Genomic DNA, 13,868 nt, shown 5'->3' with positions numbered 1-13,868 from the left:
GTGTGTATATACAGGCAGGTGGTGGCCTGGCATAGGCCGTACTGTGTGGACCTGGAAGAAAGCACTTTCTCTCACCTCCGCTCGTTCCTGGAACGATACTGTGACGGCATCAACAACGAGATCCCACCGCTGCCTTTCCCATCTTCCAAGTGTGTATTCTGCCACTACCATAGACGAGTGGAGCCTGCTTTGTTTTTAAGTGCATTAATATCACTGGAAGATTACTTCTGCTACTGTGATTTTAGTTGAGATCAAGTTTCAATTGATTTTCTAAACCATCCTGAAGGTTAATAAATATTGAGAGTGTGTCTTCGTGCACAAATTTGATTTGGGCCAACAGGGAGCATCATAACTTCTTGAAACTATGTCTACGGCTCTTGTCCAACCACTTGGCTCTAGCGCTGGCTGGGGGCGTGGCCACAAGTATCTTGGGACGGCAAGCGAGGCCACTCCGCAATCTGCTTTTCAGACTTATGGATGCATCAGTACCTGATGAAATCCAGGAGGTCTGTGTATATATGCGTTTTGTCACATATTTGTTGCTGTGGTGGTTTACTGTGGTTTTTCTCTGATCAGTGAAGTTGCGTTTTGTAGGCTGTCATTGAGACTCTCTCCGTGGGAGCCACAATGCTGCTGCCTCCTCTGAGAGAGAGAATGGAGCTACTGCACTCGCTCCTTCCTCAAGGACCAGACCGCTGGGAGAGCCTCTCAAAAGGACAGGTACATGTCTGTGCCTGTATGAAAATAAAATGCAGTTTACGTTGCTTAACTTAAGGAAGCATCTGTTAGTCATGCTCCTTTGAATGTGTGTGCTTTCTCTGTCTCAGAGGATGCAGCTGGACATAATCCTCACTAGTCTGCAGGATCACACCCATGTGGCATCTCTGCTGGGGTACAGCTGTCCTCCAGATACCTCTGAGCCTTCCGCTCCACCCTCTGACTCTGTGCCTGGCACTCACTCTGATACACATCCTGACACACACTTGGCAGAGATTCTCATGAAAACTTTACTCAGGAACCTGGGATTTTACACGGTCAGTCTTTAGCATATATTTTAGCTCTGGCCTTGATTTTCACTTTTATATTAAATGATCATTCATTACAAAATATCTCAAATGTGTGTCTATAAATGCATGTTGATATAGGAACAATTTGCAGGTAATAATGGTGACTCTGTTTAACAAACTTTTAGTATGCAAAACTTGCTTCATTTTAAGACAGGCATCACTGAAATTAATAATGAAGTTCAGAAAGTGATTGAGATGTGGATTCTGTGAGTTCATAAAGGATTCACCAGACAAATTCAAACCAGTAATTATTTTTAGTCTTTTTAATGATTCATTAAATGAACCAACTCATACTGTAAGTCATTTGTTCCTGAATCAATACATTTCCCTGTTTTTGCATGCAACCTACAAATAACTCGATAGAAATGCACATTTTCTTGCCATTATTTTGCACTACATAAAATACCATATTTGTATACTGATGACTTCATATTTGGAATTAAAAATTTTATTTTGCTGTGGTTAATGTCAACCCTTTATTATATACAGTATTTTTGAGAACAGGGGCATGCAAAAAATTGTAAATCATATTTGATGAAATTCAACTAGTACTCTTGTCAGCCTAGTGTATCTTGACTGGGTAAAAAAATAAACACTGTCCTAAGTGAATGTAAACCGATTCAAGTTAACCTGCTGTTAACCTCACAGGACCAGGCGTTTGGAGAGCTGGAGAAGAACAGTGATAAGATCTTGCAGGGAACATCTTCATCTGATAGCAGCCAACCAGCTCACCTCCATGAGCTGCTCTGCTCTTTACAGAAGCAACTACTGGCCTATTGCCATATCAACTGTGTTACAGAGGTACTTGCACAACTAAATGCATATCATGAACAAACAAAAATTAGAGGGAGAGATATTAGAATCTCTAAAAGGATTTTTTTTTTCGTCATAGTAGTCTGATTTCCTTCAGTATGTGAATCATCTATGTTTTTTCAGGGCTCCAGTAGTGTTGCTCTCCTCCATAAACATCTGCAGTTATTATTGCCTCACGCCACAGATATCTATAATCGCTCTGCAACTCTTCTGAGAGAAAGCTCTGGAAACGGCAGTGTGCGTGAGAAGCTACGAGGTATATCAATATACACACGTTTTTGCTTAACTCATTCATAACTATATGCAAATGGACCTGCTAATTTTACCTGTGTTTGTATTTGGTAGATGTGATCTACATGTCTGCAGCGGGCAGTATGCTGTGTCAGATTGTGACATCCTTGCTGCTGTTGCCTGTTTGGGTCGCACGGCCACTGCTCAGCTACCTCTTAGACCTTCTTCCCCCGCTGGACCGTCTCAACAGACTCCTGCCTGCCGCCACACTTCTTGAGGAACAGGAGCTGCAGTGGCCACTACATGGTCAGACTGTCACATTAAACTTTTCGGTCAGATATTCAGATCAGTAGTACTGTAGCACTGTTTTGTTGGCGAGAATCAATGTGTGCATCAGTTCAAAGTGATAGCTGGTTGTAGGTTTGTGTTGAACTTCTTTAGCTTTAAATCTGTGATATTGTTTTGAATTAGGACTATTTTTCTTTCACTCACAAATCTTATATTGAAAAAAAAAAAGATTTTCCCTTTTTCTTGTAGGCACTCCAGATCTAGTTGATCCATTGTGCGTGTCAGGACCGGCGCAGTGCTGGGTGTGGTTGGTGGATCTGGAGCGTACCGTTGCGCTGCTGGTGGGACGTTGTCTTGGAGGAATGCTTCAGGGAGCTCCACCCTCGCCAGAGGAACAGCACACTACCCACTGGCTCAAAACACCACTTTTTAGTAACGGCTTAGAGACTGAAATACCCCAGCTTGGTATGCACACGCATACATACGTGCACACACACACACATTGAATTTCCTTTTATCATTAAATGTCCTGTTTTATTTTGAAATTTGGCTTATTATGGAAGTTTATAAAGGTTGTGAATGCCATTTCATGTTGATGTTGAACATGTGTATATGTTTTTAAGATGCGTGTATCAGCTCTCTGCTGGAGGTGGCTCTGTGTGGAAATGAGGAACAAAGACCGTTTGACTGTCAGTTGCATGCTGACATGAGTGTGCTGGTCGATTTGGCCCTTGGATCAACTAAAGAGCCCACATACAGCCTGTGGACAAACATGCAGGACTATGCCATCAGCAAGGGTAGGACACAAACACAGAACATATATTGTGGATTATGGAAAGATTACTACAAATGATTCACTAATGATTACCCTTACTTGCGTAAGTGCTTGCATAGTCTCAGAAGTCACACATTAACCTATGCAAACCTTGTAGTGGTAGTGGCTTCTATTTCTGTAGTGTTGGGTAGACCCACACACAGTGAAATCTCATTGGTCCAAAATCTCACTACAGTTGCATCTGATTTGGACTTTGTGCCATTTCTTTTATATAAAGACATTTGTCTTTCTAAAAGAAGTCGGGATCTAAATGTAGAATTTAAGTAATATTTGAGCGTACATTGTTGTTATGAGGTGCAGTATTTGCCCACACTTACTACCTAGAGGTTACAGTACAATAAAAAAAGCAATTGACACTTTTATTCACTGTTATGTTACAGCTGGTCATAAACCAGACCTTTATGGCTTCTTAACTATGAATTTATTGGATTTTATATAAAGTTATTGGTTAAAAACAATCCTGATTTTTGCCATTAGCATTATCAACTTGCATTTGTGCAAGCGAACATCTTTAATGTCGTTGCTTACTGTTCCTTTAGTCTTTTGTGTGTGTGTGTGTGTGTGTTTGTTTGTGTAGATTGGGACAGTTCGTCACTGCCGAATGAGGCTCTGTTAGACACAGTGTCCCGCTTTGTACTTGCTGTCTTGCTGAAACACACAGGGCTGCTGGGACAGGCATGTGGAGAGGGGAGGTATAACATCATATCCTACATAACTACGGAGAATGCTACACTGTGAGCACTACTAAAGGATTTCTCTCTCGTTTTCTGTCTTCCTGCAGATATCAGCCATGTAAACTGTTGGCAGAGGTGTATCGCAGTGTGTATAAGGTGCGGAATCGCCTCTTGGCTTGCAAGAACATGGAGCTCATCCAGACCCGCTCGTCATCACGAGAACGCAGAGTATGTTTTCATTACAAATTATATTATCAGCATAGCAGTTTGATTAAAAACTTTTTTTAGCATCTGCCGTGTACCCCTTGCTTTAATGACGGCAAGCATGCAAACTGGAACAGACTTTGTTTTAAAAGGATAACACAAAAGAAGATATCATGAAGAAGTGCAGTGAAGGGCCATTATGAAAAGCAGTCTAAATGTATCTTTTTAAACACTTTTAATTTAAACAAAAAATGTTTTGAAAACAAAAATAAAAGAATAACGAAGAGGAAGAAAATGAAATGTGTTTATATATATATTTCTTTATTTTTTATGTTTCTGTTTCCAGAGTTTACTTTTTTTTTTTAAAGACTTTTGGATCCCACTATATATGTAAAGCCATTTCTCCTCCTTTGCGCAGATCTCTGATAACGTGGACTCAGTGGAGATGGACCCTCAGGAACACTCTTTCACCCGAACTATAGATGAGGAGACTGAACTGGAGGAGAGAGACAGAGAGAGGGAAAGGGATGAAGGACACCAGGAGCAGGAAGAAGAGGAGGACGAAAGAGAGCATGAAGTCATGACCGCAGGAAGTGAGTACAGGCACATTTGAAGGGCGTGTGTATGTGTGCTGCTGATGTTGGCTGATGCTTTGTGTGGCATGGTGCAAAGTTGTCACACATTCGCAATTTCACACACTTTGTGTACTTTTACATTTTCCTGTCTGACAACTTAGCTGTTACACCTAAAAATAAATGGTTTGTAATTGTTTATTTACCCTCTTATCATTCCTGAACCATATGCCGCTATTTTAAGTGGAATAAACAGACAATTGTATACACAACTATCGATTGATAAGAACATACCAAAATTTAAGTTATTATTCACAAATTACCTCCTCCTTCAAAAATTAACAGCTTACAGGTTTTGAATGACATGAGGGCGAATAAATAATGATATTTAAATGTTTTACTCTATTACTTTAAAGATGTATTTAGTACTTGGATTGACAGTGTAAATTGCACTGTATTAGAATAGACCACAAAATATACACTATTGTTCAAATGTTTAGGGTTTGTATGTTTTTTTTTAAGTACAGTATTTATTTGATTAAAAATACAGTAAAAATGGCAATATTGAAAATTTTAATATATTTTCTAATGTATTCCTGTGATGGCAAAGCTGAATTTTAAGCATCATTACTCCAGTCTTGATGATTTGATGCTCAAGAAACATTTCTTATTATTATAATAAATTTCGAAAATAGTTGTGCAAAAAAATATTATTTAAAATATAATTATTTTTTGTAACAATGTAAAAGCCTTTACTTTCACTTTAGATCAATTTAATGCGTTCTTATTGATTTCTTTGAAAAAAATGATCTCACCCTTACACTTTTGAACAGTAATGTATACTAATAAAACCCCCGAAATTGTTATCCATGGTTGTTTGTTACACATTTGTTACACGTGACATTGTGTAATATCCAGCCATAGGCCCTTTTTAATAGCCTCATGCTTCTTGGCTGCTTCCTTAATCCGGCCGCTCTGTGTCTTATGTCTTGGCGGACACAGAAATCTTTCAATGTTTCCTATCAGCACGGGAGGCAGCTCGAGGAAGGGACCGAGATCGAACCGGAAGCATGAGCGTCCAGGAAGAGCCGGCTCAGCCCGGTCCCGAGCGCAGGAGCAGCACAACTGCTCAGGAAGGACAGGATCTTTACACCACCGCATGCAATGCCGTCATCCACCGCTGTGCAATGCTCCTGCTGGCCGTCAGCACGCCGCTCGCTCAACACAGCAATCAGCAACCCCTGACAGGTGGGGTCAACCAGGACGGAGGCGGGTTTATGCCGAGGTGAGTGACGTCATTGTTATAAAGTACAGGTACAAGTACAGGTTAAACAAGCATAAGCGTGCCTTAACTTTCATATGTAATCCTTATCTAGGAGTCTGAAGGTCTCACTGAACTTGTTTACCTCTCCAGCGCTCTCGTGCGGTTCAGGAATGCCTGACCTGACCAAGATTTCATATTATCCAGTTGCAAGAGACCTTGTGTGCTTCCCTACTTTTGAAGCACCTTTATAAGCTGACCCAATTGCAATTAGCTTAAAAGCAGCAGTTACCTATCATTTCAATAATCGAAAACCATTGTTCATTAGTGGTATTAATATGAAATTTAGGTCACATTTTTATTGACATGATTATGTGATAATGCCCAGTCACAGGAAATGTAACATTTATTTTCCATTTTTATTTTGTGTTTAGGAGTGAGAGCTTGTCAGCAGAGAGTCGGTCCATCCAGAGCAGTCCCAGCTATAGACTCACAAAATCCAGGAGTGAGTCAGATCTCTCTCAGCCAGAGTCTGATGAGGAGGGATACTCACTGGTGAGATCTGTGACACATGCCTTATTTGCTTTTCTTGCTTTTAAATTGCAGTTATGTAACCTGTGTGACCATTTTCAGAATGCAAGGAGGAATGTGGATCTGGATTTAGCTTTCACTCCTAAAAAAAGAGGTAACAGCCCCTCCCCCAACACTTTGACCCTCTAGTAGTGGGACACACTGTATTGGTGTCTGTATATTTGTCCTAAAGTCTATCTGTGTACAAATGTAATGCGTCTCTGACAGCTCTGTCAGTCTGTTTTCTTCTACTTGGCTAAATGAGTCTATACATTTAAAGCATCTTCATGTTCTTCCAAAATTCAAAACATGCCACACACATTTCTTCTATAAAATAGTAATTTCACCTAATACTCATTTATGCTCAGACCTGCTGTCTGTGGCTGCAGAATTCCACAGAAAAGCACAGTTTATGGAAAAATTCAATCACCTGTCTTTCTGTACACCTGTTATGCACATACCCTGCCTGCTAAAATGATATTATATAGATTATATGATGCCATTTAAGCTGCTTATGCATTATATATTTTTTTTTATGTATGTGTTAACAGTCATAGCTAAATAAATTAAACATTAATTGGCATTTTTTATAATACAGTAAACCGCACCTGGGACACATCTTTTTGGTCAACTGTTGCCTCTATGCCTGGGAATTTTATGACGCTATTGGCTACGAATAAATGGCTTATTAGATCCGTTAAGCAGATTTTACCATATAATTCTTTCCCCAGATTTTCTCTTACAAACAGGACTGAAATGTGAAAAAAGGATGATGACTTGTGGAATTTTTTGAGAATTTGAAACTCAATGTTTTCTGTTGAAAGTATCATTTATTTAATAATTTGAATTACAATTTAACTATATTTATAAACTATTATTTAAATATAGATAATTCATATTTAAATGAGTATATATATAAATGAAAATATACTGTATTTAAATTCTACTTATTTGCCCATTATTATAAATTTTTTCAACAGGTTTTGTGTTGTGTTTTCAAGGTTTTCTCTACAGTTCTCCAGACTCTTCTGCTGATTGGTTTGGGGGACGCTCAGCCCGTGAGTGTTTGTACAGCTCTCCGCAGTCCTACGAGGAGTCAGACATCGACCTGAGCCAATCACTCAGGCTCCATGCACTCATCGAGAACATTGTGAACTTCATCAGTGGAGATGTTGGGAATGCTCCTGCGTTTAAGGAACCAGAAGAGAGTGTGTCCACCAGCCCACAGGCCATTATTATAGCCATGGAGCAGCAGCAGAGCCGAGCAGAGGTACGTGCATTCAGCATTTTTATTTGTATTTTGTTACTGCTGATGCCTTCCACCTACACAACTTATGCTTTTATGTTTATTTTTTGTTTCTATAGTTGCGTCTGGAGGCCCTTCATCAGATTGTGGTGTTGATTTCTGGGATGGAGGAGAAAAGCAGTCAAGCAGGCTCTGGAGGTGGAGCTGGACGCACAAGCCTCAGTTTTCACTCTGCCTCTCTGCTAACATCAGTCAGACTGCAGTTCCTGTCGGGATGTTTCGGCCTGGGTGCCGTGTGTAATGGGGGGCCAAAGGGAGAGAATGTCCAACTACACCATTACCAGGTAACTATGACATGGATCTAAACTTTGACTTGTTTCAGCTTTACAGGTACTGGTAAAATATTTTTTGAATGTATGGCATACCGTTCAAAATGAATTTATGGCCATCATCAATGAATAAAAAGCAACGGATTTAGTTTCTGAACATAGTTGAGTTTCTTTTTAGGTCATGCTGGCTTAATATTAGCTAATTTAGGCTGGGGTATGGAAGCATAAGGCTTTATTGAGAGAAAAAAAAAGAGAAGTCAGAATGGATGTGAGGAGTTCGGTCTTCTTGCTTTAACACATTTTGTCCTATAATCTGGGCATTGAAGAACTGAAAATGACTTCTTATAGCATGCTAAAAGAGGTATGTTATCATGTTATCTGCATGTTCTTTGTCTTTCCTTGTAGGATGGAGTCAGAGCAGCCAAGAAAAGTTTACAGATGGACATTCAGACAGCTGTGCATAAGATATATCAGCAGCTGTCAGTCACATTAGAGAGAGCCCTGCAAGCTAACAAGCACCACATAGGTAATGTATACACTATAGTAATTTTATGTGGCATATTTTATTATACTGAACATATATTCACAATGCTGTGTGTGTTTCCAGAGGCCCAGCAGAGGCTGCTTTTGGTGACAGTCTTCGCTTTAAGCGTGCGATACCAGCCTGTCGATGTATCATTAGCCATCTCCAGTGGCCTTTTGGACGTTCTCTCACAGCTTTGTGGAACGGAAACCCTGCTTGGACAGACACTGCAACTCCTGCACAAGCCTGCAGGCTCTCAGCTCAGCACCGCCCTCAAAGTGGCCAGTACCAGATTGCTACAGATACTAGCCATCAGCACCGGGTACAAATCAGTTGACTCACAGACGGTTAACACCTGGTTTTTCATAGTCAATCTGAACCTTCAATGCTGTATGATTTAAATGATGATGCTAGTGCCTGAATGTTCTTTAGGGAACTTAGTAAACAAAGTGCCAAAATCTCACAGCATTCAAAATCTTGCTTTCCCCTATCTTTTCATCAGGACATATGCGGACAGGTTGAGTCCTAAGGTGGTCCAGTCCCTGTTGGATCTTTTGTGTAGTCAGCTGAAGACTCTGCTGGCTCAGGCTGCAGGAAGCACACTCAGTGCAAGTACAGAACTGAAGGAGAAGACTGACGACTGTGCAGATGCTCAGAAAAAAGATTTTCGAGGTAGGACACTTAAGAGCTCAAAACAGTCACATGCTCACTGTCAATTAATTTTGTGGTTTTATATATTGCTTTTATTTTGGTGTAGCATTGTTACGCAAGACACACACCGCAGAGCTGCACCTTGGAGACTTCTTGGTGTTTCTACGGCGCGTCGTCTCTTCCAAAGCGATCCAGTCCAAGATGGCATCTCCTAAATGGACTGAAGTCCTTCTCAACATTGCTGCTCAGAAATGCTGTTCAGGTATTACGGCAGTGTCCAGGTCATCATCAACGTCATCTTGCTTGTGTGCTAGTTTTTAGATTAGTTGAATGTGTGTGTTTTTCAGGCATTCCATTGGTTGGTAATTTGAGGACACGGCTGTTAGCCCTTCATGTTTTGGAAGCTGTACTTCCTGCCTGTGAGAGCAGTGTGGAGGACCATCAGATGACCCAGGTCTGACTCCACACACCTGTATTGTGCTTTTTGTAATTGAACATGTTGCAGAGCTAAATTAATTTGACAGTTTGTGTGATAAATTGATCATTTGTGTGGTAGGTGGTGGAGAGGTTGTTCTCGCTGCTCTCGGACTGTATGTGGGAGGAACCTGTTGCTCAAGCAAAACACGCCATCCAGCTAAAAGAAAGAGAGCAGGAACTCAAACTACAGGTAAGGAAGATACAGTCAGTCAAGTGTTTTTGTCAAGGTTTTACGGCTTCAAAATGTGCTCATATGCAACATTCACATTTCTGAGGTGCCATTAAATTTCCTTTCTGGTTGTTTTAGGGTGAGACAGAGGAGGAAGAAGAAAATTTGCCTATCCAGGAAGTGACCTTTGACCCTGAGAAGGCTCAGTGCTGTGTGGTGGAAAGCGGACAGGGACTGACACATGGCAGTGGGGGCAAAGGTTACGGCCTGGCTTCCACTGGCATTTCCTCTGGCTGTTACCAGTGGAAGGTTCTACACACTTTATTTTACTGTACTGTTCAAAAGTTTGGGGTTAAGATTTTTTAAAAATATATCTTAATTTTGAAAATATGACAGATAACAAGAAAATCTCCAAATTTGTAAGATTTTTAAATAACTGTTTTCTGTTTTTGTGTATTTTAAATGGTAATTTATTCCTGTGATGGAAAGCTGAATTTTCAGCATCATTACTCCCGTCTTCAATGTCACACGATCCTTCAAAAAACATTTCTTATTATTATCACAGTTGACAATTGTGCTGCTTAATATTTTCTTGTCAACAGTGATAATTTTTTTCAGGGTTCTTTAATGATTAGAAAGTTCAAATGAGCAGTATTTATTTGAAATAGAAATAGTTTGTAACATTATAAATGTCTTTTACTGTCACTTTTGATCATTTTAATGCGTGCTTGCAGAATAAAAGTATTAATTTCATAAACAAAAAAAAACTTAACTACCCCAAACTTTTGAACGAAGTCTATGTATACACGCACACATCCATACAAGCTGATAGTGTAATATGGACATTCTGTCAGGCTATGTTAGTATAAGTGCACATCATTTTTTTCCAGTTCTATATTGTGAAGGAGAATCGTGGAAACGAGGGAACGTGCGTGGGTGTTTCACGCTGGCCCGTTCATGATTTTAACCACCGCACAACAGCAGACATGTGGCTCTACCGTGCATACAGTGGCAACCTCTATCATAATGGAGAACAGACCCTCACGCTGTCCAGCTACACACAGGGAGACTACATCACCTGTGTGCTGGACATGGAGGCGAGGACTGTGTCCTTTGGCAAGAATGGAGAGGTGCAGTGCAGCCCACTCATGAAGACAAATATTTAACCATTTAACTAACTCTCATGTCAATAGCTAAGCTATAACACTCATTATTTCTCTCTCTTTTGTCATATTTATTTGCTAAACAATGTGGCAGGAACCCAAACTGGCCTTTGAAGATGTTGATGCTACAGAGCTCTACCCTTGTGTCATGTTCTACAGCAGCAACCCAGGCGAGAAGGTAAGATGCAGAGATGCTGATGTTGATTTCATTACCTTTTTTTTGTCTAAAATGACACTGATTACAGACTGCACTACAAGTATTATATATATATATATATATATATATATATATATATATATATATATAATTTCCTTTTTGGTTAATTTTTTGTAATTTTGCTATGTGCTTTTGTCATTTTATTAGTCTTTTTTATGTTACATTTAATTTATTTTTATTTCAGTTTTATTGTTAGTGACCGTTTAGTTTTTATTTTCAGTTAATAATTTTACTGCTTTAACTTATTTCATTTAGCTTTGAGGCTTTTGCTTAGGCAACATTTCACATTTTTATTTTAAGTTTTTCATGTAATTCTTCTATTTTATTTTAATTAACAAAAATATATTTATTGGTTTTAAATAATGATAATAACCCTGATAAATTTGAGTCTTTTTGAATGGTTCCTTTAAAAATAAAACAATTCATAATAGTCATTTGTTTTTAAATCAAAACATTGTTCATTTTTGATTTTGCCTGCAAAGCTTAACATAAACGTTTTTAATAATAATAAAAAGACATTAATAGTTTTTAATTAATAGAAAGACATTATTTTGGACTACATTGTCTTATCTTATATTCAGTTCAGACTGCAAAGTCACATTCAAAACTAAAATATGATTGATTTCTTTTGCTGTGGCGCTGTAGAAAGTGATGTAGCATTACCATAATGTTGACAGCAATTTTGGGTTTTAGCAATTTTTCAGTTTTTGCCAAAAACTGGTTGGCAAATTTCTACATTTTCTCTATTGTTTTAATTGGTCCCCTACCCTGCAGGTAAAAATCTGTGACATGCAGATGAGGGGCACACCACGTGACCTGTTACCTGGCGACCCGATCTGTAGCCCTGTAGCAACCGTTCTTGCGGAAGCCACTACCCAGCTGGTCCGGATCTTACACCGCTCGGAGTGCTGGACCCAAACCATTAACCATAGCATCCTCCAACGCCTCCAGCAGATCAGGGGCTGTCTGCGAGAAGGAGGTCCTCCAGCAGGGGCCACCAGACTGCGCAAGAGCCGCTCGGCACAGAGCCGAGAGGAGCAGGATGAGAAGGAGGTGGATCAAGAGGAGGAGAGAGGAAGAAGTGGACGGCACACTGCAGCAGAGCTGTCGGAGGCCCACCTGCGGACGCTGTGCCACCAGGTGTGGCCGGTGTTAGCTGTGATAGGGGGAGTAGATGGTGGGTTGAGGATGGGGGGACGGTGTGTGCACAAGCAGACGGGGAGACACGCCACTCTGCTGGGTGTGGTGAAGGAGGGGAGCACATCAGCTAAGGTGCAGTGGGATGAGGCGGAGATTACCATCAGGTGAGAGATGGGTATCTGTTTACATGGTTTGTTGATCTCTAAAAGTTATATTGAGGCTTTTACCTTGTTCCTGCTACCCAGAGGTCTAGACGCCAACTTTTCTTTCTTTCTATCTGGGGCTCTCTTGGTTTCTTAAAGGGATATGTGCCACAACTAATTTCATTAACGATTAAATGGAAATGTTGTAACCTACTACTAGTCTAACAAACACCCAGAAGACTGTATTAGTGATCCATTTGAAATAGCCTACTTAATTTATGAATTGAACAGTCAAATCCCATACTCTGAACGCAGTTGAAAAATCATACATGTGCTGTGCATTTTGATCATTGTACAGTAAATTTAAAGGGATAGTTCAGTCAAAAATGAAAATTCTGTCAATAATTATTCACCCTTATGTCGTTTTCAAAGACTTTTGTTCATCTTCAGAACACAAATGAAGATATTTGATGAAATCTGAGAGCTTTTTGTTCCTCTGTTGACAGCTACGCAACTGACTCTTTGACGCTTCAAAAAGTTCATAAAGAGATCATAAAACTAAACCATATGAATTGAGCGTTTTAGTCCAAATTTTCCGAAAAGACACGATCGCTTTATATGATGAACAGATTTAATTTAGGCTTTTTGAAATATAAACATTCATCAACGCACGCATCAGTTATGGTAAACAGAAGCTCAAGCATGTTTGCTTGATGTGCAAGAACCAATAAGGTTGTTTCTCATGTGTTACACAGCACGTTTGAGCTTCCTCAAGAACCAATGAGGTTTGTTCTCACACGTCAAGCAGGTTCGGGTGAGGAATTAATGACAGAATTTTCATTTTTGGGTGAGCTAACCTTTTAAGCATTCACTTAATCAACATTAGCCAATTATAGACATATTTATTAGGATCAATAGGCAATCATTGCAGGACCAATAAGAACAAACTGAATTCCTCAAATCAAAATTAGTTAACATAAATCAGCACGTCAAAAAGTATTGTTGTTTGTTACCATGGCCACCGCTTGCACCTCCGTTCTTAAACGTGTATGAAAAGTACCTGTTCGCATAAGAGGTGGCAAAATCGCAAGAAAAGCTTGACATGTACTGGCAACTATACATTATTTAAGGGTATTCTATTTGTTAGGGTATTGTTATAAGATCTTTTGTCGTCAAGCAAGTTTCAGCAGTATTGTTTAGTCGACTAGTCTCACGCATCCGTAGACTCTTTTCCCGCTTTTCGTCCTCCCTAATCATTTCTTTGACTTATTCCTTTGCTTTAGTTCCATGATGTT

General features: G+C 39.7%; 1 protein-coding gene across 9 annotated transcripts in view; it reads left to right on the top strand.

The window, feature by feature from the left end:
• The window catches only part of herc1 (HECT and RLD domain containing E3 ubiquitin protein ligase family member 1), a 43,062-nt gene that overhangs the window by 8,375 nt on the left and 20,819 nt on the right, over window positions 1–13,868 (top strand). For 8 of the 9 annotated variants that reach the window (XM_077228534.1, XM_077228525.1, XM_077228529.1 and 5 more), the window contains exons 11-37: window positions 15–149; window positions 341–506; window positions 595–720; window positions 828–1,034; window positions 1,716–1,868; window positions 2,004–2,136; window positions 2,226–2,417; window positions 2,649–2,864; window positions 3,023–3,196; window positions 3,812–3,926; window positions 4,016–4,136; window positions 4,531–4,705; window positions 5,687–5,969; window positions 6,380–6,500; window positions 6,579–6,630; window positions 7,517–7,785; window positions 7,881–8,105; window positions 8,496–8,616; window positions 8,698–8,935; window positions 9,116–9,285; window positions 9,371–9,526; window positions 9,612–9,718; window positions 9,821–9,931; window positions 10,049–10,219; window positions 10,801–11,040; window positions 11,168–11,251; window positions 12,065–12,594. In XM_077228534.1, the coding sequence (XP_077084649.1) occupies window positions 15–149; window positions 341–506; window positions 595–720; window positions 828–1,034; window positions 1,716–1,868; window positions 2,004–2,136; window positions 2,226–2,417; window positions 2,649–2,864; window positions 3,023–3,196; window positions 3,812–3,926; window positions 4,016–4,136; window positions 4,531–4,705; window positions 5,687–5,969; window positions 6,380–6,500; window positions 6,579–6,630; window positions 7,517–7,785; window positions 7,881–8,105; window positions 8,496–8,616; window positions 8,698–8,935; window positions 9,116–9,285; window positions 9,371–9,526; window positions 9,612–9,718; window positions 9,821–9,931; window positions 10,049–10,219; window positions 10,801–11,040; window positions 11,168–11,251; window positions 12,065–12,594 (4,791 nt within the window). The remainder of the gene's footprint in view (window positions 1–14; window positions 150–340; window positions 507–594; window positions 721–827; window positions 1,035–1,715; window positions 1,869–2,003; window positions 2,137–2,225; window positions 2,418–2,648; window positions 2,865–3,022; window positions 3,197–3,811; window positions 3,927–4,015; window positions 4,137–4,530; window positions 4,706–5,686; window positions 5,970–6,379; window positions 6,501–6,578; window positions 6,631–7,516; window positions 7,786–7,880; window positions 8,106–8,495; window positions 8,617–8,697; window positions 8,936–9,115; window positions 9,286–9,370; window positions 9,527–9,611; window positions 9,719–9,820; window positions 9,932–10,048; window positions 10,220–10,800; window positions 11,041–11,167; window positions 11,252–12,064; window positions 12,595–13,868) is intronic. The other variant, XM_077228528.1, reaches the window with a different exon arrangement.

Source organism: Siphateles boraxobius, unplaced genomic scaffold, assembly GCF_051911475.1.
Source record: "Siphateles boraxobius isolate OS27281-9 unplaced genomic scaffold, OSU_SipBor_1 130, whole genome shotgun sequence".
NCBI classification, from domain to species: domain Eukaryota; kingdom Metazoa; phylum Chordata; class Actinopteri; order Cypriniformes; family Leuciscidae; genus Siphateles; species Siphateles boraxobius.
The sequence above is the reverse complement of the archived record's forward strand: the minus strand, read 5'-3'. Positions and strand labels throughout refer to the sequence as shown.